Source organism: Ranitomeya imitator, chromosome 6, assembly GCF_032444005.1.
Source record: "Ranitomeya imitator isolate aRanImi1 chromosome 6, aRanImi1.pri, whole genome shotgun sequence".
Classification (NCBI taxonomy): Eukaryota; Metazoa; Chordata; class Amphibia; order Anura; family Dendrobatidae; genus Ranitomeya; species Ranitomeya imitator.
Window position 1 is genome coordinate 183738081 of NC_091287.1, and position 25340 is coordinate 183763420.

Below are 25340 nucleotides of genomic sequence, written 5' to 3' on the forward strand. Positions count from 1 at the left end.
AATGATATTACCCTTAAGGACGTTATTACATTGGTTGCAACTGAGACAGGGGAAGGTTCCTGTTTTGGGGTTACTTAAAAACCGTTGAGTAATCTGGGGTTGCGTAGGGCCTATATCCGCACGGACTAAGCAGTCTTTGATGTTACGGGGCCTTTTGAAACACGGTAAGAAAGGTTGTTGAAATTCCCTGACTGATGGATATGCTGTTCGGAGGATATGCCAATGTTGGCGGATAGACTTGTGTAGTCTGTAAGCAGCAGGGTGATATTGGTGGACAAAAGGGATACGTGATGTGGCAGGAATTTTATCCCTACGTGTGAGGTCTGTAGTGGAGGACTCTAGAATTCTCGGTGGCTAGCCCCTCTCACAAAATTTGGATTTCATCTCGGATAGACGATGGTCTTTCAGGTCAGGATCAGAGACTATTCTAGTTACCCTATTGAGTTGGGACTTAGGGATTGACTTTTTCATATTTAGCGGATGGAAGCTATCAAAATGCAACAAACTGTTGCGATCAGTGGGTTTTGAGTAGAGATCAGTGGTCAAATTACCATTGATGTCCTTCTTGACCAATGTGTCAAGGAAACTAATCTGGTAGAGATCGTGTGTGACAGTAAAATCAGGACCAGGCCAGGTAGTTTTTAAAAATTGAAAAAAGGTCTGTAGAGAAGCGACATGTCCTGCCACATCACGTATCCCTTTTGTCCACCAATATCACCCTGCTGCTTACAGACTACACAAGTCTATCCGCCAACATTGGCATATCCTCCGAACAGCATATCCATCAGTCAGGGAATTTCAACAACCTTTCTTACCGTGTTTCAAAAGGCCCCGTAACATCAAAGACTGCTTAGTCCGTGCGGATATAGGCCCTACGCAACCCCAGATTACTCAACGGTTTTTAAGTAACCCCAAAACAGGAACCTTCCCCTGTCTCAGTTGCAACCAATGTAATAACGTCCTTAAGGGTAATATCATTCACCACCCACACACAGGCAAGAGATACCCTATTGATGGTTTTTTCACCTGCAACACCAATTTCGTGGTATATCTCATCAAATGCCCCTGCGGTCTTTTGTATATCGGTGAGACCACCCAATCAGTCAAATCTAGGATATCCAAACATAAATCGACAATAAGGTGCAAAAATCTCTTACTTCCTATACCATCCCATTTCATTGAAAAAGGCCACAATGTATCCCAGCTCAAATTTCAGATAATAGAGCAAATCACACCACCTCGCCGCGGCGGAGACCGCATCTCCATTCTCAAACGTAGAGAGGCTTACTGGATACACGAGCTCAATACACTGCACCCTAGGGGACTCAACAGGGACTACGAACTATTAGCATTTATTTAAGTCCCTGCCATAAAGACGTTATTTACCTTACACCCTTGGGCTGAGCCTCGCCACACCGCCTTTTTATGATGTAATTTTATATGTGTTTGCGGTTATTGTTACAGTATTTTCATGACTGTTTATCACATTTCAGCTTGAAACCTCCCTGACCTAATGTATCATTGCTGCCCTTGTGTGATGCCTAACAGCCAGGTGTTCTTTATGTATTACGTTTGTGCACAACCGGGCACGTCTGCCCATTTGCTTTAGTTGCTTATACAGCAACCTTTTTTGTGACCGTAGCCGATCATGTCCGATAAGCTACTTTCTCTTCAAATTACATTTAATGCATTTTGATATTCACCTCCTTTTCAGCACCAGCGCGCATAGTGTATATATAAAGATCATTGTCTATACATGATTTACAATGTTGGTTTTCTGTTTGCTAATTCTCTGCCTCTCCTTTACAGAATCGACCACTTTGAAACTTCCCCTTCTGTGACACTCTGGGGCCACCGTAGCACACCTCGATATCAGCCAATCCACTACCTTGGAACGCACTTCCACCTCTTCTCCTTTACAGTGGAACACAAATAACACTGCCCCCAGCGGTCATGTGACACTCACGTCACCCGGCCCCGCCCCCTCCGGCCTCTCTTCTCCGGCAACTACTATGCACACACTATTTCACCTCCCCACTATATAAGGAGGTCCCTGGTGCTCCGTTCCCCAGCCTGCACTTGCGGTGGACACCGCGTGCTCCCTCCACTCATCAGGCTGGTAAGTTCTACACAGTGCACGCTCTCTGTCCTAGCAATACAGAGCGACATCCCCCTTATACAATGTCTGCTTATACTCTCCCTGTACAGACAGCGCATACCTCCCTCTTAGCTCACAGCAGCGGTGACTCCGCATGGTTTCATATCTACTGGGGGGTAAGTCCTGTGTACTACATACGCTCATTATCTAATTGCTCACTAGTGCCATTATATACCTTACCTATCCTTCCTACAGATAGCGTTACCTGTGATACACCACCCTGCATCTGCAGATTGTTCTCACCTGCTGGGATCTATATACCTTCAGGTTTCTTTTCTGGTAGGTACCATATACCTACATGACCCAGTGGCTCACAGGCACAATCTACATTTTACCAATCTCCCCTGCAGATAGCACCATCTGGGCCATATTCCCCTGTGTCCATGGACAGATACTATCACCTGAATTTCATATAGCTCCAGGCTTTTTTCTGGTATGTAACCATCTTATATGACACATAAAGCCTTATAGTGTTACGCTTTGGCCCATTTAGGGACGCACAGGTTCATGTATATATGCACTTTATTTCCCCTCAGATGCAATGTAGTTTCAATTATTGGGGCTCCTTCAACATACTAGTTATCTAGGTAGGTTTACCTTTTCAGCCTTACCTCACGGCACAGTGTGTCTTTCATCACCTACTTTCCATACTTCCTTCCTCTTGCTCCCTCTTCCATGTCACCAGACCTGCACACAATTGTTCGCTTCTTTCTCGGCAAATTTTGTTTTGACGGTCCTCCTAGGATGTTATTATCAATTCTTTCTGGAAACATGACCTTTTGTGTTGTATATACTTTTGTTCATTTTGTTTATGTTTATTTTGTATATTTTTGATCCTTTATGTTTTGGATATCACTCCCTTTGTATGTATTTTTCTTTAGCACACTGATGAAGGTCCAGTTATGACCGAAACGTTTGTGTTACTGTATGTATAAGAAACCCCAATTTTGCATCACAACACGTCCGGAGTGTGCCAGTCACTTATTATCTATGTAGTATCGTCTATAGCACATGAAAGTAGCTCCTGTTCTTTCTCCTCCTCATTGCCTACCAATCCATGTTGAGAATACATGAGGCTGGGCTGAGTGTAATCCCCCTGTATGGTTCCTTGCTCCATGTCCTCGTGCTCTGCCTGCAAAGCATCCTCTTTAATTGTGAGCAGAGACGTTTTCAGAATGCTGAGAAGCGGGATGGTGACTCTAATTATAGCGTCATCGCCGCTCACTATCTTGGTACAGTCCTCAAAGTTTTGGAGGATTGTACATGTGTCTGACATCCATCTCCACTCCTGAGTTCTTATGTGTGGAGTCTGAGCTGAATATCAACGGCCTTGTTGATGTTGGTGGTCAACAACTGCCCTCTTCTGCTCAAAAATCCTTTCCAACATGTGCAGTGTAGAGTTCCAGCGCATGGGGACATCACACCAGTTGTTGAGCTGGAAGCTACAAATGCTGCTGAGGGTACGGCAAGGGTGGCTGAAGCTGTAGCTGACTTTCCAAAATGGGCAGACAGATGGCGTACTTTCACTAGCAGATCCGGCAGCTCCGGGTAGCTTTTGAGAAAATGTTGAACAACGAGATTAAGTACATGGGCCAAGCAAGGTACGTGTGTGAGCTCACCTTGCCTCAGAGCCGCCACCAGGTTACGGCCATTGTCACACATGACCATGCCTGGCTGTAGGTTCAGCACTGATGAAGGTCCAGTTATGACCGAAACCTTTGTGTTACTGTATGTATAATAAACCCCAATTTTGCATCACAACACGTCCGGAGTGTGCCAGTCACTTATCTATATATTGAGGCTTGGGAACCTATGACCGTGCACCTCCTTCCTTCGGCTGTGCTGAACATTCTCTATATTACATAGACGATACTACAAGCACAGCTGTCCTACCGTATGTTCAGCGTGGATGGCCTGAGGATAGGGAGGAGGAGGATGTGGAGGACAGCATATTCAGCCATCCTGTTGGTAAGGACACGGAAGTCTTGCCTGTTAGCAGTCTGGCACGCATGGCTGACTTTATGTTGCGCTGTGTTCCATGTGACCCTCACATTATAAAAATTTGGGGTGACACTTATTACTGGTTGGTGACACTTCTACACTGACGCTACAAGGAGAATTTTCAATCTCTTCTGTCAGAGGCAGAGAGGTGTACTGAAATGTTGCAAGACCAGAGGGCCCTTGTAGCGGAATTACTTAGAAAATTTCCATGTGAGAATGCTGGCAGCAGATGTCAGAGTTTGTTGTACAACCAAGGAGTCCAAGCGAGAGAGACAGAAGTACAATCCAGCTCAGGCAGGGGAACAATGACAAAGTTCTAGGACAGTTTTCTCAGACTCTCCCATCGTGACGGCACAGAGGCAAGGGGCGCTGTCACAAGAAGTGCAATGTTTGGGAAGATGGTGAGGGAGTACCTTGCAGATCATACAAATGTCCTCCGTGATTCCTCTGTGCATATTAAATATTGGGTATCCAAGCTGGACACGTGGCATAAATTGGCTCTCTATGCCTTGGAGTTCCTGGCCTGCCCTGCTGATAGCGTTCTGTCAGAGCGGGTTTTTAGTGCCGCTGGTGGAATTATAACAGATAAGTGCATCTGCCTGTCAACTGAAAATGCTGACAGGATGACTCTTATAAAAATGAACAAGGGCTGGATTGGGAAAGACTTCTGTCCACCACCAAGTGAAAACAGCGAAACATAACCTCAAATACATTCTCTGTTTTGGGGAGGTGTATTCTCATGCACCTCTTCACAACCACACATGGGCATACGCTTCCAGATTTGGTCTGTTTGTTCTTATCCTCCTCCTTATCCTCATTCTCCAGTACCACTAGAACACCAGGGTGAACGTGCTCTGTACTGTTATAGGCCAGTGAATTTTGGGCAAGGGGACTGTGATGGCACTATTTTATTTATTAAAAAAGGACCCCACATCGGGGAATTGGGCATTACATTACATTGGGCCTTCTTCTTAACTCTGTCTCCTGCAATGTGTCATTTAACTGCCTCTAGATGACCAGGGTCAACGTGCTCTGCACAGTGAATTTTGGGCAAAGAGGCTGTGATGGCAGTATTTTATTTTTTAAAAAAAGGACCCCACATTGGGGAATTGGGCATTACATTACATTGGGCCTACTTCTTAACTCTGTCTCCTGCAATGTGTCCTTTAACTGCCTCTAGATGACCAGGGTGAACGTGCTCTATACAGTGAATTTTGGGCAAGGGGGCTGTGATGGCACTATTTTATTTAGTAAAAAAAGGACTCCACATTGGGGAATTGGGCATTATATTACATTGGGCCTACTTCTTGACTCTGTCTCCTGCAATGTGTTCTTTAACTGCCAAAAGATCACCAGGGTGAACGTGCTCTGTGCGGTGAATTTTGGGCAAGAGGGCTGTGATGGCATTATTTTGTTTAGTAAAAAAAGGACCCCACATTGGGGAATTCGGCATTATATTACAATGGGCTTACTTCTTAACTCTGTCTCCTGCAATGTGTCCTTTAACTGCCACTAGATCACCAGGGTGTACGTGCACTGTACAGTGAATTTTGGGCAAAGTGGCTGTGATGGCACTATTTTATTTAGTAAAAAAAGGACCCCACATCGGGAATTGGTTGTCAGCTCATGCCCTCCATTACAAGTCTCAGAGACCCACACCCCTACATTGGGCCTACTTCTTAACTCTGTTTTCTGCAATGTCTCTTCCTTATCTCTGACGATATAACCTGGGTGAACGTGTTCTGTACTTTTATAGGCCCCAGAATTTTGAGCAAGGGGGGCTGTGATGGCAATAGTATATTTTTAAAAAAGGTACACCCCATTGGTGAAACCACATTTTTGTTGGCAAAGATTTCATAACATTTGTGTACCTTAAAGAGCTCACTTGAAAAGCTCTTTTTTGTGTTGCCTCGTTGCACAAATAGGACACAATACACTTCATATAAATTTGATAAAGCAATGCTGTTAGTTTGGCTCAGTAGTTCATTAGAAATATTTCTTTGTTGACTATATTAGTTTCTGTCCTTGAGAGTCATAACTTTGGCTGCCTCAAATGTACAAATGGCGAATAGAATGCATTCAGACAATCACATAGCTGCATTTCTTGTAAAACATTTACAGATGTGACAGACAATGCTCATAGTGACACAATCTTGAGAAATGTTTGTTGATTCACTTCACAAACAGTTCTAAGCCTCTATATGTTTGCTGTTTGTCATTGTAAAACATTAAGGTTTACTGAAACTCTGCCTGTGGTGGTTTGATCTAAATCCTTGTGGCTTTTATTTTCTAGAGGTTTATGGCCCCTCGTCTGATGACTCCATGATTTCTCAGTTTCATACAACCTTGAAAAGCTGGCCACTTGAAGGTCTGGGTGAAACTAGAGTTACTACATAGTGTAAATCACTATATAAGACCAGATAAACATGACTAAGACAGATGCCAAAACTGGGGTACCTGTACATGTACAGTGTGCTGATACCTGCATAATTGGGGATGCCATGCAGTGTAGGTAATCTCCCAGGGATTCTCTGTCTTGGTGTTGCTTCTCTGATATTCCAGATGGATGATGTTTAAAAGCCTCTTGTGGATGATGTAAGTATACTGTATGTAGTTAATCTTTATATATACATAATCATTATATGTATTTAATCCTTATATGTACTTATTAACCTTTGTATGTTAACATATACAAAAGTGTACGCACTCACACTATTCAATCACACTATTCCTTGAATTTTGTAGTTTGCAACAAAATTGCATTGTACTGCAAGTATTAACCTTATTTAGAGCCGCATCTGAACCTTAGTGTTAAAAACATAGCAAAAAAAATTGCCAAATTCTCCTGTAAATAATTTTGCAAAGAGGGAAAAATCATACCATTAAAAAATACAAGTGGATTTTGATGGGCCCATCCAGTATGTGGGTTCCAAGGCATAATGGTGTGCATATGACTATGCAGCAGGGCTGGCCTTGCTACCAATGTGTAAAACAAAGGAGTACGGGAGTACAAAATGAATATTGTGAAGTGGATTTTCATGAGATCTTCCAGTATGTGGGTTCCAAGGCGTAATGGGTGCATATGACTATGCAGCAGGGCTGGACTTGCTGCCATTGTGTAAAACAAAGGAGTATGGGAGTACAAAATGCATATTGTGAAGTGGATTTGCATGGACCCATCCAGTATGTGAGTTCAAAGGCTTATTGGGGTGCATATGAACTGGTAGCAGGGCAGGTCATGCATTCAATGCAACATTTTTTCAGGAGGCCCTCCTGGACATGTTATGAAAGGGGTATTGTGGTGCGCCGTAATTCTTGGCAGCCAATCCACTCACAGCATAGGCTACAACAGTTTAGGAGACCCACTGTTTAATAATGGCCCTTTAAGAAGATTAATGCCGCCTGATGCACCAGTAAAAATAGGCTCTGTGACTTTAAGAGTCCCTCCTTCATAAATGAAACAAGATGGATCTGATTATGTGTCACACACCACATGGCCAGCTAGGGTTGGTAAATGTTACAATGACATTTCCCAGTGAATGCATTTGTAGTGGTTAAAAGCATTGTAAAAGTTGAAAAACGCTTCAGAAACGCGGCATCTGAACTAAGCCTAAGTGGGGGAGGAAATTTTTAGTCTGGGGTTAATTATTTAGCCTTACAGGCAAGTAATTAACCTGCAAAGGATGTACCTTAACATATTTCCCAGCAAAATCTGTTTTGGTTTCGTTTTAGTGTGTTTTTTGTTGCACCTGGAAAAATGGCATGAATCTCGGAAAAACATGTTTACAGCTGTGAGCAAGGAGTCTAGAATGCTTCCAGGGACGATCCCCATGATGTCCCTGTGTCATTTGAGCAGTGTTTCCATCATTTTCAGATGTTTTTAGACCTTAAAAGGACCCCCGGGGAGATCACGGTAAAAATACTTGGGTCTCCCATAGACTTACATTGGGCTCGTTGTTCTGGCCGAGTACCCAAGTATACCAATCTGCTTGACTTGAGCAACGAGCACCTGAGCATTTTAGTGCTTGCTCATCACTAGAAAACACCACTTTAGGTACCTGGCATCTAAGAATGCCAATAAGGAGGTAGGAGGAGATAAGGGTAGTAGGTGTAGTAAACTGTGCATTTAACACGTGTCTCAGCTTAGAGTACAAGTACGAGTAAGTGCTACGAAAGAGGAATACCAAAGGGTTCCTTAAGACAGGGGTCCCCAACTCCAGTCCTCAAGGCCCACCAACATGTCATGTTTTCAGGATTTTCTTAGTCTTGCCCAGGTAATAATTGCATCACCTGTGCAATGCAAAGGAAATCCTGAAAACATGACCTGTTGGTGGGCCTTGAGGACTGGAGTTGGGGACCCGTGCCTTAAGATATGTAAAGGAGAGAAGAACATTTTTATCAAATATATAGCTTAGACACTAGAGTTGGGCAGAAAATTTGAAATCTGAATTTGCCAGCTTTCGAATCTCAACACTGAAAAGTTTCTAACTGTCCAGAAAGTATGTGTGTAATTCTCTAAGTTTCTCTAGGAGTGTGGTGAACTCATATTAGACCTTTATTGCAAACACAGCCTTATTACTGCCCAAGTGACCTCAATTTATCTAGCTATGAAAATACAGATGGTAAGCTGTGGTTACCAACAATGGTATTTTGGGTGGGGTGTACGGGTCTAAAATTCAACTCATCCTTCGTCAGGATCCTTCGTCAATCCCCTGACGAAGGATTTCACATCCGAAACGCGCGTCGGGGTGCGCATTGTTGGGACCTGGTGACTCCATAAAGGTACAGGCACTCCTAGATATTCCCTTGTTATTGTACTTTCTCTTTCCTTAGCACATGGCACTTTATCTTGGCTTCATTTTTGCACTTTGCACATTGCACTGATTGCACAGGCATCCATCCTATGGCCTGCATTTTGGGTAATATTTGTTACACACTTCATATATTTTTATCACTTGTGATACACAGTAGTTTATACTTTATCTATAGGAGTCCTGAGATTAACCCTTCCCTAAATAGTACACCTTATGCCTATTTTGGCTTTTATATATTGGTAGTTTTTTTTTATATATATATACAGTATATATATATATATATATATATATATATATATATATATATATATATATATATGTCACCCACTATATTGTTTTTATGTTTTTCCAACTTGTGCACATAAATATAAAATATGTTGTTACCATTGCAAATAAAGTAATATTTTTTAAAACATATACCCTCTGCCACTAATTTCTTGGTAATTGGTCTATAACTCTGGTGATTGGTATCTGCTAATACAATTCCCTGTATAGAATATGGACTTTGGAGGCGAATTGCTAAATAGTAATTGCGAAAAGGAAAGGCTATTGAGTGCAGCACCCGTGGGTCTCCTTAAGCAGCGGGAAATTGGCAGATGGAATGCCATTAACACCATTGCCTCGTGAATTTTAAATTATGCCTTTGTGGTTGTATTTAATTATATCCCTCTAAGAAAATATAATTAGTTTTAATCACTGGTTTAGTAGATATAGTTCTAACTCTAAGGTATAAAATAAGGGACATGCCTTCATTGGGGGAAAATTAGTCAGAAACAGGAAAAAAAAATCACCTTTTTTTTTTTTACAGTTTTTTAAGTTTGTTCAAATAATTATATTTACCACAAAGATTATTATGATAATTCTCCCATTCACAGCAAAGCCAAATATATTTACATTGTGTAAAGTATGAAGTCACTATAATCACAAGAACAAAGGCCCCATGTTACTTTTTCATATTTCTTCCTCTCCAATTATCTAGGTATTTATCATTTTTAGCGATGGTGGTTTGTGACATGCATTCTGTCTGAAATAAACATATTGTATATCAAGTTTACCATATTTCTTGGATTAGACATGAGAAAATGCTGTGCAACATGCGCTGGCAGGAGATTGAAGAGAATTCTCTTGTTATCTAATTTGACTCTCTCCATGTCATCTCTCTCTTCTTCTGCCTGTAACAGAAATCAATGACACACTTTATTGCAGATCAGCTACAATGTTATTACACTGTTAAATATTTGTATTTAGACTGGAAATGTTTTGTTCAAGCAGGAGATCGCTCACCAGATTTCACAATACAAACTGCATACGGACTGCTGGTAGAGGAATGGAAGAAGAGGGCTAGCACTCAACTGAGGGGGTTGGACGGTGCTAGTAAGAAGGGACTGATAATCCCAATAGTCAGTAGTTCAAAGAGATACTGCACTCGTCAAAATGAAGTTTTATGCTCAGTAGTGTAATTTTATTTGCAACAAGTGATTTGTGGCGACAAGTAAAAACGTTTCCACTCATTTAGTGGCCTTGATCACAGTCGCACTGTGCAGGGAACCTGTGCTGGTATGTCCCCTAGTGATGCATAAGGAGTGTGGCCAGTCTGTAAGGCATAAGGCAACCGCCAATCAGTGATGGTGCAGCTGCCTGGTGCTGACACTGCCGTGTCTGAGCATTTCTTACAGACTGCCCACACTCCTTACGCATGACTAGGGGACATATTAGCACAGGTTCCCTTCACAGTGCGACTATGTGATCAAGGCCACTAAATGGGCCGAAATGTTTTTACTTGTCGCCACAAATCAATTGTTGCAAATAAAATTACACTATTGAGCATAAAACTTCATTTTGACGAGTGCAGTATCTCTTTGAACTACTGCTGGTAGAGGAAGTCCTCCCTGCCCTGGTCCGACTGCCACACAATACTCAATAAGAGGTCAGACCAAATCTTTTTTGCTCATCTCTATCCAGCAAAGTTAATGCAGTAAAAAAAGACCCAAAAAACAAAAACATGCCAGGTCTATATCATCTTCTCCTTTTTTATCAGTATATTACATGAATCCCACAACAGTACCATTAAACTGACAACTGACTCAGAAATACAAACACTCATATGGCTCTGTTGGAAGGCTATGGCTCTCAGATTGAAATGATGAATTGCAAAGAAAATCAGTGTGGCCTTAAGGGCCAAATTAGATAAATCCTCAAAGGGTGAAAGAAGCATACATGTGATATTAGATGTGTGCGGTATATGAGAAGATGACATACCTTAACCTCTTCAGGAAAAAAACTAGGAGTTTTTACAACATATCTCACCAAACGGAGGACTACAGCATCCTCGGAGCACAATGGTACTCTACTCCACTAAAAAGCCGATAGTAATATGTTTAAAAACCATGACAGTTCAACCCCTTCATGACAAGAAATATTTTTGCTTTTGTTTTTTGCTCCCCTTTTCCCAGAGCCATAACTTTTTTTATTTTTCGGTCAATATGGCCATGTGAGGGCTTGCATTTTGCGGGACAAGTTGTAATTTTGAACAACACTATTGGTTTTAATATATCGTGTACTGGAAATTAGGAAAAAAATTCCAAGCGCGGTGAAATTGCAAAAAAGTGCAATCCCACAGTTGTTTTATTTTATCATGTTCACTAAATGCTGCAACTGACCTGTCACTATGATTCTCCAGGTCATTACGAGATCACAGGTATGAAACATGTATAGGTTCTTTTTTATTTTAAGTGGCGAAAAAAAATCCAAAGTTTGGTTAAAAAAGGCACCATTTTCTGAGATCTATAGGGTCTCTATTTTTTGTAATCTGAGGCTGGATGAGAGCTTCTTTTTTTGTGCATTAAACTGACATTTTTATTGATACCATTTTGGTGCAGATACGATCTTTTGAGCGCCTGTTATAGTATTTTATTGCATGTAGCGGCGAGCAAAAAAACATAATTCTGCCATTTTTTACATTTTTTCTCGTTACCCCATTTATTTAGCGATCGGGTTAATTCTTTTTTTTATATTGATAGATTGGGTGATTCTGAACGCGACGGTACCAAATATTTGTACAGTGGGGAATAAAAGTATTTAGTCAGCCACCAATTGTGCAAGTTCTCCCACTTAAAAAGATGAGAGAGGCACGTAATTGACATCATAGGTAGACCACAACTATGAGAGTCAAAATGAGAAATCAAATCCTGAAAATCACCTTGTCTGATTTGGCAAGATTTATTTAGCAAATTATGGTGGAAAATAAGTATTTGGTCACCTAAAAACATGCAGGATTTCTGGCTTTCACAGACCTGTAAATTCTTCTTTAAGAGGCTCCTCTGTCCTCCACTCATTACCTGTAGTAATGGCACCTGTTTGAACTTGTTATCAGTGTAAAAGACACCTGTCCACAACCTTAAACAGTTACACTTCAAACTCCACTAAGGGAGAAGACCAAAGAGTTGTCAAAGGACAACAGAAACAAAATTACAGCCCTGCACCAGGCTGGGAAGACTAAATTTGAAATAGGTAAGCAGAGTGGTGTAATGAAATCAACTGTGGGAGCAATAATAAGAAAATGGAAGACATACAATACCCTCGATCTGGGGGTCCATGCAAGATATCACGCCGTGGGGTCAAAATGATCACAGGAACAGTGAGTAAAAATCCCAGAACCACACGGGGGGACCTAGTGAATGACCTGCATAGAGCTGGGACTACTGTAACAAAGGGTACCTTCAGTAACACACTACGACACCAGGGATTCCGATCATGCAGTGCCAGACGTGTCCCCTTGCTTAAGCCAGTACTTGTCCCGGCCGGTCTGAAGTTTGCAAGAGAGGATTTGGATTATCCAGAAGAGTATTGGGAGGATGTCATATGGTCTGATGAAACCAAAGTAGAACTGTTTGGTAGAAACAAAACTCGTAGTGTTTGGAGCAGACAGAATGCTGAGTTGCATCCAAAGAACACCATACCTACTGTGAAGCATGGGGGTGGCAATATAATGCATTGGGGTTGCTTATCTGCAAAGGGACCAGGACGACTGCTCCGTGTGCATTAAAGAATGAATGGGGCCATGTATCGTGAGATTTTGAGTGCAAACCTCCTTTCATCAACAAGGGCATTGAAGATGAAACATGGGTGGGTCTTTCAGCATGATAATAATCCCAAGCACACTGCCAGGGCAACGAAGGAGTGGCTTCGTAAGAAGCATATGAAGGTTTTGGAGTGTCCTAGCCAGTCTCCAGATCTCAACCCCATAGAAAACCTTTGTAGGGAGTTGAAAGTCTGTGTTGCCCAGCAACAGGCCCAAAACATTACTGCTCTAGAGGAGAGCTGCATGGGGAAATGAGCCAACATACCACCAACAGTGTGTGTCAACCTTGTGAAGACTTACAGAAAACGTTTGATCTCTGTCATTACCAACAAAGGATATATAACAAAATATTGAGATGAACTTTTGTTAATGGCCAAATACTTATTTTCCACCATAATTTGCAAAATAAATCTTGTCAAATCAGACAACGTAATTTTCAGGATTTGTTTTCTCATTGTGAATCTCATAGTTGTGGTCTACCTATGATGCAAATTACAGGCCTCTCTCATTTTTTCTAAGTGGGAGAACATGCACATTTGGTGGCTGACTAAATACTTTACCCCATTGTAATTGAGAAAAATGTAAATAACTGCATTGAGAGGTGTTCTAGTTTTTTGTTAAAAAAAATGTGGTGAGAAGTGGAAAGCCACCATCTTGGAGTGAAAAAGTGAAGAAAGATCTAGTGAATAAAAAGTTTTTCCCATAAAACAATATGAAATAGAAAGATGGAGAGGTCAGAAGTGGTGAGATGGAGCAAAAATGCTGAAAAACTGTGTTGAAGTGTAGTTTTGTGAGTCTTATACCTTTTGGAAAATTGATGAATAAGTATGATAGAATCCAAAAGAGAAGGGCAGAACGTTTTGAATTAATGTTTTTTACCTGGAAAAAATATATAAAGGAGATGATATGAGGCATATCTTCCCATATCTTCTGCTTTATATAAAAATTGTTCATTCATTACTCCATTTCATTTGACGCTTAGCAGTGGGTCAGTCAGAAACAGTTGGAAAATGGATGTCTTCTGTTTTTCATTCATTTTTGAGAGCTCTCTTACAGTTCAGTGGCTGAGTCTGATTTTCAAAATTAGGGCTCATATCCATATGTGAGAAAAAAAACGGTCCGATTTCCGGACCGAAAAAAGGACGAGTGCTATGCAAGTGCCATGCGAGTACAATGCGATTTTCACACCTAGCATCCGATTTACATCCGAGTGCATTGCGATTACTATCCGATTGCAATGCAATTTTAACATGAGCTTTTACATGCAGCAGTTCTCTGTATGTAAAAGCTCATGTTAAAATCGCATTGTAATACACAACTGTACAAATCCTATTAAAACCAAATATTCTTCAAAACGGAAAAAACAATGCAGTAGTCGACAGGATAGAAGAGATGGTTTACATACAGTAAATAGAAGCAGAATAGGGACAGATATATATGTCAGTGACAAATACAATTAGTATAGTGTGTGTGCAAATTAGGGGACATGTATGTAATTAATAAAATTTATAATTTATAGCCAGCAATAGCTATGCAGACAACTGAGAGCTGATATTTGTAGCCTAGGAAGGGGCCATGGATAGTGCCCACCCCCCAGCCATAAACAACAGCTCTCAGCAGCCCCAGAAAAGGCGCATCTGTAAGATGCACTTTCCCACTGCCCTGTAGCGGTGGCATATGGGGTAATAGTTGGGGTGTTGATGTCACCTTTGTGACATCAAGCCCCGAGGTTAGTAATGAAGATGTGTCAATTTGACACCCCCATTACTAACCCCATATAGTGAAATAGTAAAATAGTAAATAAAACACAGACACCCATTAAAAAATCCTTTAATTGAAATAAACACACAAACACATTTATTGTTCTTAATTAAACCATACTTACAACATCTGCTAATTCCAGGAAGCCCTCGTTCTCCTGTAATAAACATAAAATAATAAACCAACAATATACCCATACCTGTCCGTCGTTGTGTCCCATGCCATAATCCATATCTGGGGGATACACAGTTTGCAACCAGGACGAGCTAAGATGCGACCATCCCAGCTGTAAACTACTAGGGAATTAATAAGATGCTGCCGGCGCTTGCTTCAGAGACAGGTGCTGACGTGACTGAGTCTGCGCTTCCTCACAGCCTGAACTCAGATGAACTCTTGAGCATGGGAAAATGCCAGCTGATTTTCCCACGCTCAAGAGTTCAGTGTGGGTCAGGCTGTGAGGGAGAACAGCATCAGTGGCATCACCTCTATTCACTAAAGCTGTTCTCGCAGCCGGCATGGACTGCTGTGACCTCATCCCTGGCATTTTTCCACGGTCCTGAATTCACAGCAGTTTTGGCCGGATGTGAGAACAGCTTCAATGAATATAGGTGATGTCACTGATGCTGCGCTCCCTCTCAGCCTGACTTGACTGAACTCTTGAGCGTGGGAAAATCAGCTGGCATTTTCCCACGCCCAAGAGTTCATCTAAGTTCAGGCTGTTAGGGAGCGCAGACTCAGTGACATTAGCGCTTGTCTCTGAAGCAAGCGCCGGCAGTATCTCATTCATTCCTCAGTAGTTTACAGTCGGGGCGGTTGCATTAGCAACGCTCCTGGTATATCCCTTAGATATGGATTATGGCGTAGGACTGGTATGGTAAATTTTTGGTTTGATATTTTTTCATTTATTACAAGAGATCAAGGGTGTCGCATGGATTAACAGTAACCATGAAATGGTCAAACCGTGTTTAGTGTTTTATTTATTTAAAGTACTGTATTCTGGCTGTGTCTTTATTTAACCCTTTATCAACTATAGGATTGGTACTTTTTACGTCACGTTAGGTCCTGTCTGGCATCTGCAGCACCACAGGTTTTCAGCGTGCATCAGTCCTTGTTGCGCACCACTAGTGAGGACGCTTAGGGGGTGTATGTCACCGGCCAGGACTACACTCCTGAAGAGACACACATTTTTTCCTTCCTCTTTTCCTTACTTCGGACTCTGTCTGGATTTTCACCAGGAACGTAACCCTTGGAAGACTGTCATCATCGGGTAATAAGGCTTTTTGCCGACACTATACATTCTAATGACATTGAACTATTCATCTATTTGCGTACCTGAACTAATGCATTTTTATATATATCCTTTAATATGTGTGCAGCCATTGCACTGAAAGACTGATTGTATTCATTGTTGTGTGCTAATTTTATTATTAAATAGCTAGTATATCTTATGGGTTATAGGCAGCCTCTTTTCTACTAAGGATACAATATATGCACAGCGCGAAATATATGTAGGTTTTACAATTGTTATTTTCGTTGCCAATATTGGTGGTTTTTGTCCTATTTCGCAGCTGCATTTTTTTTTTCTTCCTTCCGTTAGGTACTGTTGCCTTTGCGCCAACCCCTCCATATAAGCAAGTGAGATCCGCCTCTTGATCCTGGATGGCGGGAAAAAGAAGAAGCTCTAACTACGAAGGAGCGAGCGGGAACCGGACCTGGGGACAGGAAAGAACCTGGACGACAAGATGGCGAGTGGCAAAGACTCAGATCATGGGGTGGAAGCTGAGGGCTCCCCCAGCCAACAGGATGGAAGCCACAGCAAGCCGTCAACAGAGGTCCCAGAGTTCCAGGGAGCTGAAGTGGAAGAGCTCAGCAACCAACTCCTGCGGATGCTGTTAACCACTGTGTCCAGATGGAAAACAGTCTTGAAGGTGAAGCTGGTGGAGCAGCATTCCATCCGGCGGCCCCTGATTCCAGCGGATGAGACGACCGACAGCGGGACACAGCCGCAAGCAGGTACTGTCACTGACCCTGCCCCGGTAGCCGAGGAATTCCTAGTGGGCCTGTTAGCTGCACCGCCAAGCTGCGAAACTGGCCGAGTCTGTACCCTTTGGGACTGGGACCAGTCATCGGGCATAGAGGGCCATCTGGGGGCTCCGCTTCAACCCACCTTTCCGCTGGGGGAAGTATACGCCGAGAGAATGGAATACAGCTGGGTAAACCCTGGAAAAGACTTACTTGGGTTCCCAGGGGCAGAACGAAAAGAAGGTGAGAAAATAGAAGTCCTTAGCTGGGGGGAATACCAGCATCAGATAGCCCTTAAATGGGAGGTGGAGGATAAAGAACGCCAAGCATAAGGCATTTGATGAAAGAGATCTGCAAGCCAAAGCTCAGACTCATAGAGACAGACAAACAAACTGGGGTCTGCTGAGGCAGGGCATTGTAGTTGCTCTCAGACTAAATGGAGGCTGGGGGTTCATAAAGGAGACCTGTTGTCAGAGGTGTTCGTCAATAGAAGGGATGTAGACTCTCACCCCCTGGAAGGAAACCCGGATAGGGACTTGTATCCAGGGGACAGTGTAACCTACACCTGGCATTTTGGCAACAAGGAATGGTACGCTTTGAATGTCAGGGAGTGCAAAGACCCTGCTCCAGATTCAAAAGTTACTAGGCCTAAGAAACCAGCAGCGCCAATTCCATCTAGTGCCAAAGTGGTTGCAGCTACCACTTCAACTGCAGCACCAACCCCTAAAGCCTACACCAAAATGACAGTCTGCACACTGACTACTACCAATGTTGACTTTGTTGCACTTTGCTAGAGAAAAGTTTACCCGTAAAGGGAATTGTATTTTCTATTGCAGACAGTTCAATATATGCTATTTTTCACAGTGTATCATAGTTATATGTAATGTTCAAGAAAGTAAGCTCCCATAAAGGGAAGAAAAGTTATTTTGTTGTAATGCATTTTAAAAATTTTGCATGTCTTAACCTATTTATTGTTTATGTTTTCCCAGTCCGGGAGTACTGGATTTAATGGGGGGAAATGTAACACCCCAGGAATTCGGTTGTTACATTGGTATTGCCTTCCTCACGGGGAAGGTGATGCCATGCCTGGAAGCTACAATGATCCCTTTAACAGGTAACATGTACACACAACACTGTTCTGACTCAAGACCAGAAGGGAGAGCTCTAGACCCGGTTTCAGGGTAGCTTCCCTATATATATTCTGGCTGGACGAGAAGTTAGGGAGTCTGAGTGCAGAATTTCACGGTAGCTTCCCTATATATATATATATTATGGGTGGAGGAAGAGTTAGGTAGTCTGAGTGAGGAGTGAAGAGTGGGAAGTCTGTGAGGAGAGCTGGAGCTGAGCAGACATGCAGTTCTGCAGCTCCTGAGAGGATAGCCAGACAGTCTGTAAAAGACAGTGAGGGGAGAAGGAGCAAAGGAGAAAAGAGAGAGAAACTATAGGGGAGCTGCAACTGGGCTCCCTCCAGGATCAAATGCAGGAAACAGGAGGCTGGAATTCCGAGGTTGTAGGGGTAACTGTATGCCCACAGCAGAAACCAGTGGGCAGGAGATTCCAAGACTCCGGGCCACCATTACACCCAAAGGCACAGCAGTAGATTAGAGCCCGGAGTCACCACGAGAAGGGACACCTGTAAAAAGGCTCGAGTTGCCTGCCATGCGAGTAATGTCCACCTAAAAGGACAGAGTGAGAGAGGACCTTAGTTACATAGTTGAAGGAAGACTATAAGTCCATCTAGTTCAACCCTTAGCCTAACCTAACATGCCCTAACACATTGATCCAGAGGAAGGCAAAAAAAACCCATGTGGCAAAGAGTAAGCTCCACCTTGGGGAAAAAAATTCATTCCCGACTCCACATACGGCAATCATACTAGTTCCCTGGATCAACGCCCTATCAAGGAATCTAGTGTATATACCCTGTAACATTATACTTTTCCAGAAATGTATCCAGTCCCCTCTTAAATTTAATATACAAAAAAACCCTGTTTGGGAGAGAAGAACAGACAAATCGCGGCGCCCTAAGTGCGTAAACACAATATTATAGTCTTTAAAGGGTGCACAATTTTATGCACTCACCTGATAAAAGACTAAAATGGCTTTAGATCGTGTATCCTCCAAATTCCCTCTGAGATACTTTTCAATATACAGGGCTTGCAGCTTGCCTCGGGTGGATCCAAGTGAGAGAGCCAGAGTAAGGCTCACACAGGATGAGTAGTTCAAGAAAAGCACATCCAGCCCATGAATGGCAGCGCTTCCCAGGACTCACATTCAAAGATGATATTTCATATTTTTTTATTTCATAACTTAAAATAGAAGAGATACCAGGTGTTATTATTGAGCTCCTTTATGAATTGTGCCGCTTCCTCCTCTGTCCCCTTCCATATGATAATCAGATCATCTATGAAGCGCTTATAAAGCCTTATTTTGTCATAGAAAACAGGCTTAGAAAGTGACGATGAGGACTCGAATCGCCCCATGAATAAGTTTGCGAAACTTGGCGCGACCCGAGTCCCCATCGCGGTGCCGAGCAACTGTAAGTACAGTACGCCTTCAAAAATGAACACATTGTGTTCAAGAATGAATTTCAGACCCTTTAACAGAAAATCTCTTTGTTCGGGGAGCATCTCTGTCTTTGCTAAATAAAAACCCACTGCATTTACCCCCATTTCGTGATCTATGTTGGAATATAATGAATTAACATCCAATGAGATAAAGGAATAATTATCTTCCCATTCAATATCCCTCAGCTCCTCGATTAATTGTGTGGAATCTCTCAAATATGAAGGAAGAGACTTTACTAGATCTTGTAGAAACAGGTCAATATAATGAGAAAGATGACAAGTTAAAGACCCTATTCCTGATATAATTGGTCTACCAGGTGGTTTTTCACAGTTCTTATGCACTTTTGGTAGATGATAAAATAACGCCATGGTTGGCGCAGGATTTGATAAAAACCTTTTTTCTGTTTTATTGAGAATGTTCCTCTCATAGGCTTCCTTAATCATATGGTGATAGTCCCGAACAAAGGATTGTGTAGGATCTTCTTTTAGAATTTTGTAATATCTCATATCAGACAATATGTTCAAAGCTTCCTCAATATAGTCAGATCTGTTTTGCACAACTACTCCCCCTCCTTTATCAGCTTGCCTTATTACTATATCTGTATTTTGTCTCAAATCCTCCAATGCCATTTTCTCTCTTTTAGAGATATTGTTCTCCTTTTTTATCTTGTTTTTTCCAGTTCCATGCTTTTGGATTTTATGTTTATTATTATTATTTTCCCATTTCCTAAATTCTTCAGATACTAATGAAAAAAAGGTATCTATATTTGGTCCTCGGTGTTGATGAGGATTAAATAGAGATTTTGGGTGTACCTCCTTATGGATATATTCCCTTTCTTTATTTGTCTCTATTGGGATCAGTATTTTTGGGGGATCCCCAATGTCCCCATTTTTTTCGTTCAACAAGAAATGCCTTTTAAGAGTGAGTTTACGAGTGTATGCATTTAAATCGAGAAAAAGATCGAATGCATTCATATCTTGAGCAGGGCAGAAATTTAGTCCCCTACTTAAAATTTCCATTTCTGAGGAGGATAAAATATGGGACGACAAATTAAATATTTTAACCAGAGGCGGATTTAGTTGTTTATAAGTTTCAGGGTTTCTTGTTTTTTTACATATTCTCAGATTTCTATTAGATCCCTTTCCTCTTTTTCCTCTTGCTCTACTTTTCTTTTTTTGGATCTTGATATTACAGTTGGTGCGAAGTAATTTGTAATATGATTCTTTTGTATTGGACTGAAAATTTGAGCTGTTTGTGAAGAACTGATTAGTGGTGGTAAAATTATTTCTGAAACACTTGGACGTGTGGGACCTATCTCTAAAAAAGAGATGTTGGATACTACTGAAGATGGTGATGGAGTGGGCGCTTGTAATACTGTGGTGAATTCTCAGATTTCTATTAGATCCCTTTCCTCTTTTTCCTCTTGCTCTACTTTTCTTTTTTTGGATCTTGATATTACAGTTGGTAAAGCCTTATTTTGTCATAGAAAACAGGCTTAGAAAGTGACGATGAGGACTCGAATCGCCCCATGAATAAGTTTGCGAAACTTGGCGCGACCCGAGTCCCCATCGCGGTGCCGAGCAACTGTAAGTACAGTACGCCTTCAAAAATGAACACATTGTGTTCAAGAATGAATTTCAGACCCTTTAACAGAAAATCTCTTTGTTCGGGGAGCATCTCTGTCTTTGCTAAATAAAAACCCACTGCATTTACCCCCATTTCGTGATCTATGTTGGAATATGATATTGAAACAACTATATCTCAAATTAAATTACCTCTAAATACATCTACCCCAGAGAACATTCACACCATATTGAATAAAAATGCAAAAAAGAAAAAACCTCCACCCATTGAAAAAAACATTCCATTAGAGCCCAGGATCATTATAATGAAAAATGCTCCAACATTACCTCTCCCTAATCCTGGACTTCCCCCATTGGAAATTCCTACTGCTTCCCACAGGTTGGAAATTTCCAATGTTGAATTTGATATAAATGAACTAACTATCCATGATCATACAGAATCCCCATCTACATTCACCACAGTATTACAAGCGCCCACTCCATCACCATCTTCAGTAGTATCCAACATCTCTTTTTTAGAGATAGGTCCCACACGTCCAAGTGTTTCAGAAATAATTTTACCACCACTAATCAGTTCTTCACAAACAGCTCAAATTTTCAGTCCAATACAAAAGAATCATATTACAAATTACTTCGCACCAACTGTAATATCAAGATCCAAAAAAAGAAAAGTAGAGCAAGAGGAAAAAGAGGAAAGGGATCTAATAGAAATCTGAGAATATGTAAAAAAACAAGAAACCCTGAAACTTATAAACAACTAAATCCGCCTCTGGTTAAAATATTTAATTTGTCGTCCCATATTTTATCCTCCTCAGAAATGGAAATTTTAAGTAGGGGACTAAATTTCTGCCCTGCTCAAGATATGAATGCATTCGATCTTTTTCTCGATTTAAATGCATACACTCGTAAACTCACTCTTAAAAGGCATTTCTTGTTGAACGAAAAAAATGGGGACATTGGGGATCCCCCAAAAATACTGATCCCAATAGAGACAAATAAAGAAAGGGAATATATCCATAAGGAGGTACACCCAAAATCTCTATTTAATCCTCATCAACACCGAGGACCAAATATAGATACCTTTTTTTCATTAGTATCTGAAGAATTTAGGAAATGGGAAAATAATAATAATAAACATAAAATCCAAAAGCATGGAACTGGAAAAAACAAGATAAAAAAGGAGAACAATATCTCTAAAAGAGAGAAAATGGCATTGGAGGATTTGAGACAAAATACAGATATAGTAATAAGGCAAGCTGATAAAGGAGGGGGAGTAGTTGTGCAAAACAGATCTGACTATATTGAGGAAGCTTTGAACATATTGTCTGATATGAGATATTACAAAATTCTAAAAGAAGATCCTACACAATCCTTTGTTCGGGACTATCACCATATGATTAAGGAAGCCTATGAGAGGAACATTCTCAATAAAACAGAAAAAAGGATTTTATCAAATCCTGCGCCAACCATGGCGTTATTTTATCATCTACCAAAAGTGCATAAGAACTGTGAAAAACCACCTGGTAGACCAATTATATCAGGAATAGGGTCTTTAACTTGTCATCTTTCTCATTATATTGACCTGTTTCTACAAGATCTAGTAAAGTCTCTTCCTTCATATTTGAGAGATTCCACACAATTAATCGAGGAGCTGAGGGATATTGAATGGGAAGATAATTATTCCTTTATCTCATTGGATGTTAATTCATTATATTCCAACATAGATCACGAAATGGGGGTAAATGCAGTGGGTTTTTATTTAGCAAAGACAGAGATGCTCCCCGAACAAAGAGATTTTCTGTTAAAGGGTCTGAAATTCATTCTTGAACACAATGTGTTCATTTTTGAAGGCGTACTGTACTTACAGTTGCTCGGCACCGCGATGGGGACTCGGGTCGCGCCAAGTTTCGCAAACTTATTCATGGGGCGATTCGAGTCCTCATCGTCACTTTCTAAGCCTGTTTTCTATGACAAAATAAGGCTTTATAAGCGCTTCATAGATGATCTGATTATCATATGGAAGGGGACAGAGGAGGAAGCGGCACAATTCATAAAGGAGCTCAATAATAACACCTGGTATCTCTTCTATTTTAAGTTATGAAATAAAAAAATATGAAATATCATCTTTGAATGTGAGTCCTGGGAAGCGCTGCCATTCATGGGCTGGATGTGCTTTTCTTGAACTACTCATCCTGTGTGAGCCTTACTCTGGCTCTCTCACTTGGATCCACCCGAGGCAAGCTGCAAGCCCTGTATATTGAAAAGTATCTCAGAGGGAATTTGGAGGATACACGATCTAAAGCCATTTTAGTCTTTTATCAGGTGAGTGCATAAAATTGTGCACCCTTTAAAGACTATAATATTGTGTTTACGCACTTAGGGCGCCGCGATTTGTCTGTTCTTCTCTCCCAAACAGGGTTTTTTTGTATATTGTTACCGAAAGGAGTTCTTCCTAATCGGTTGAAGATCGACACCCCAGACAGCAAAGGGGAGCGAGCAGCCTAGAGTGAAAATGGAGTATTATAACAACAGAATTGAGAGGAGAAAGGAGCTGTTATCATCCATTAAGAACATGACTAATACAAGGTTGGATAATTCTTGTACTGAACCTGTGATTGATATTGAGACAAAAAGGACCATCACTGGTCTTTTTTTGGACTTTGAAAAACATATGAAGATGGAAATAAGACATCAGATTGATGCAGAATTTCTAGGTATTTGTATTCATCAAAAAATTGTTCCAAATGGTTTGAAGATACATTTTAATAGTACTTTTTCAGATGACAGTAATTTTACCAATAATTGGAATAATATTTTAAATGATTGTTCTTATAGTCTTATGAGTTTGTTAGTGGAAAAGCGTTCTGAGCTAGCCAGTAAAGCCACAATGATTTGTGAAAAGAAATTACTTGAACTTGAAAAGTTTAAAAGTTTACATTTTTTTAATTTGGTGAATGATGACATTACCAGGAAACTCAAAGTATTTGAAAATGATCTAGTAGATGTAAAAATAAAAAAATTTCATAGGGATACTGTTAAAACTAAACCAATGTCAAAGGAACCAATCAGGAATAAAAACCTGATAGGTATCAATGGACCAACAAAGAAAAAACCTACTAATTTAAGAACAGAAGTCCTGGTCCCACAGGAATTAGGTTTAAAACAAACAAGGACTATAATCAATTCAAATATAAAAAATATACATGATATTGAAACAACTATATCTCAAATTAAATTACCTCTAAATACATCTACCCCAGAGAACATTCACACCATATTGAATAAAAATGCAAAAAAGAAAAAACCTCCACCCATTGAAAAAAACATTCCATTAGAGCCCAGGATCATTATAATGAAAAATGCTCCAACATTACCTCTCCCTAATCCTGGACTTCCCCCATTGGAAATTCCTACTGCTTCCCACAGGTTGGAAATTTCCAATGTTGAATTTGATATAAATGAACTAACTATCCATGATCATACAGAATCCCCATCTACATTCACCACAGTATTACAAGCGCCCACTCCATCACCATCTTCAGTAGTATCCAACATCTCTTTTTTAGAGATAGGTCCCACACGTCCAAGTGTTTCAGAAATAATTTTACCACCACTAATCAGTTCTTCACAAACAGCTCAAATTTTCAGTCCAATACAAAAGAATCATATTACAAATTACTTCGCACCAACTGTAATATCAAGATCCAAAAAAAGAAAAGTAGAGCAAGAGGAAAAAGAGGAAAGGGATCTAATAGAAATCTGAGAATATGTAAAAAAACAAGAAACCCTGAAACTTATAAACAACTAAATCCGCCTCTGGTTAAAATATTTAATTTGTCGTCCCATATTTTATCCTCCTCAGAAATGGAAATTTTAAGTAGGGGACTAAATTTCTGCCCTGCTCAAGATATGAATGCATTCGATCTTTTTCTCGATTTAAATGCATACACTCGTAAACTCACTCTTAAAAGGCATTTCTTGTTGAACGAAAAAAATGGGGACATTGGGGATCCCCCAAAAATACTGATCCCAATAGAGACAAATAAAGAAAGGGAATATATCCATAAGGAGGTACACCCAAAATCTCTATTTAATCCTCATCAACACCGAGGACCAAATATAGATACCTTTTTTTCATTAGTATCTGAAGAATTTAGGAAATGGGAAAATAATAATAATAAACATAAAATCCAAAAGCATGGAACTGGAAAAAACAAGATAAAAAAGGAGAACAATATCTCTAAAAGAGAGAAAATGGCATTGGAGGATTTGAGACAAAATACAGATATAGTAATAAGGCAAGCTGATAAAGGAGGGGGAGTAGTTGTGCAAAACAGATCTGACTATATTGAGGA

General features: G+C 40.7%; 1 protein-coding gene across 1 annotated transcript in view; it reads right to left on the minus strand.

Annotated features, from left to right (window-relative positions):
• The window catches only part of ADCY1 (adenylate cyclase 1), a 614659-nt gene that overhangs the window by 83221 nt on the left and 506098 nt on the right, over positions 1-25340 (minus strand). The window contains exon 15 of the mRNA XM_069730375.1: positions 10029-10145. Coding sequence (XP_069586476.1) covers positions 10029-10145 — 117 coding nt within the window. The remainder of the gene's footprint in view (positions 1-10028; positions 10146-25340) is intronic.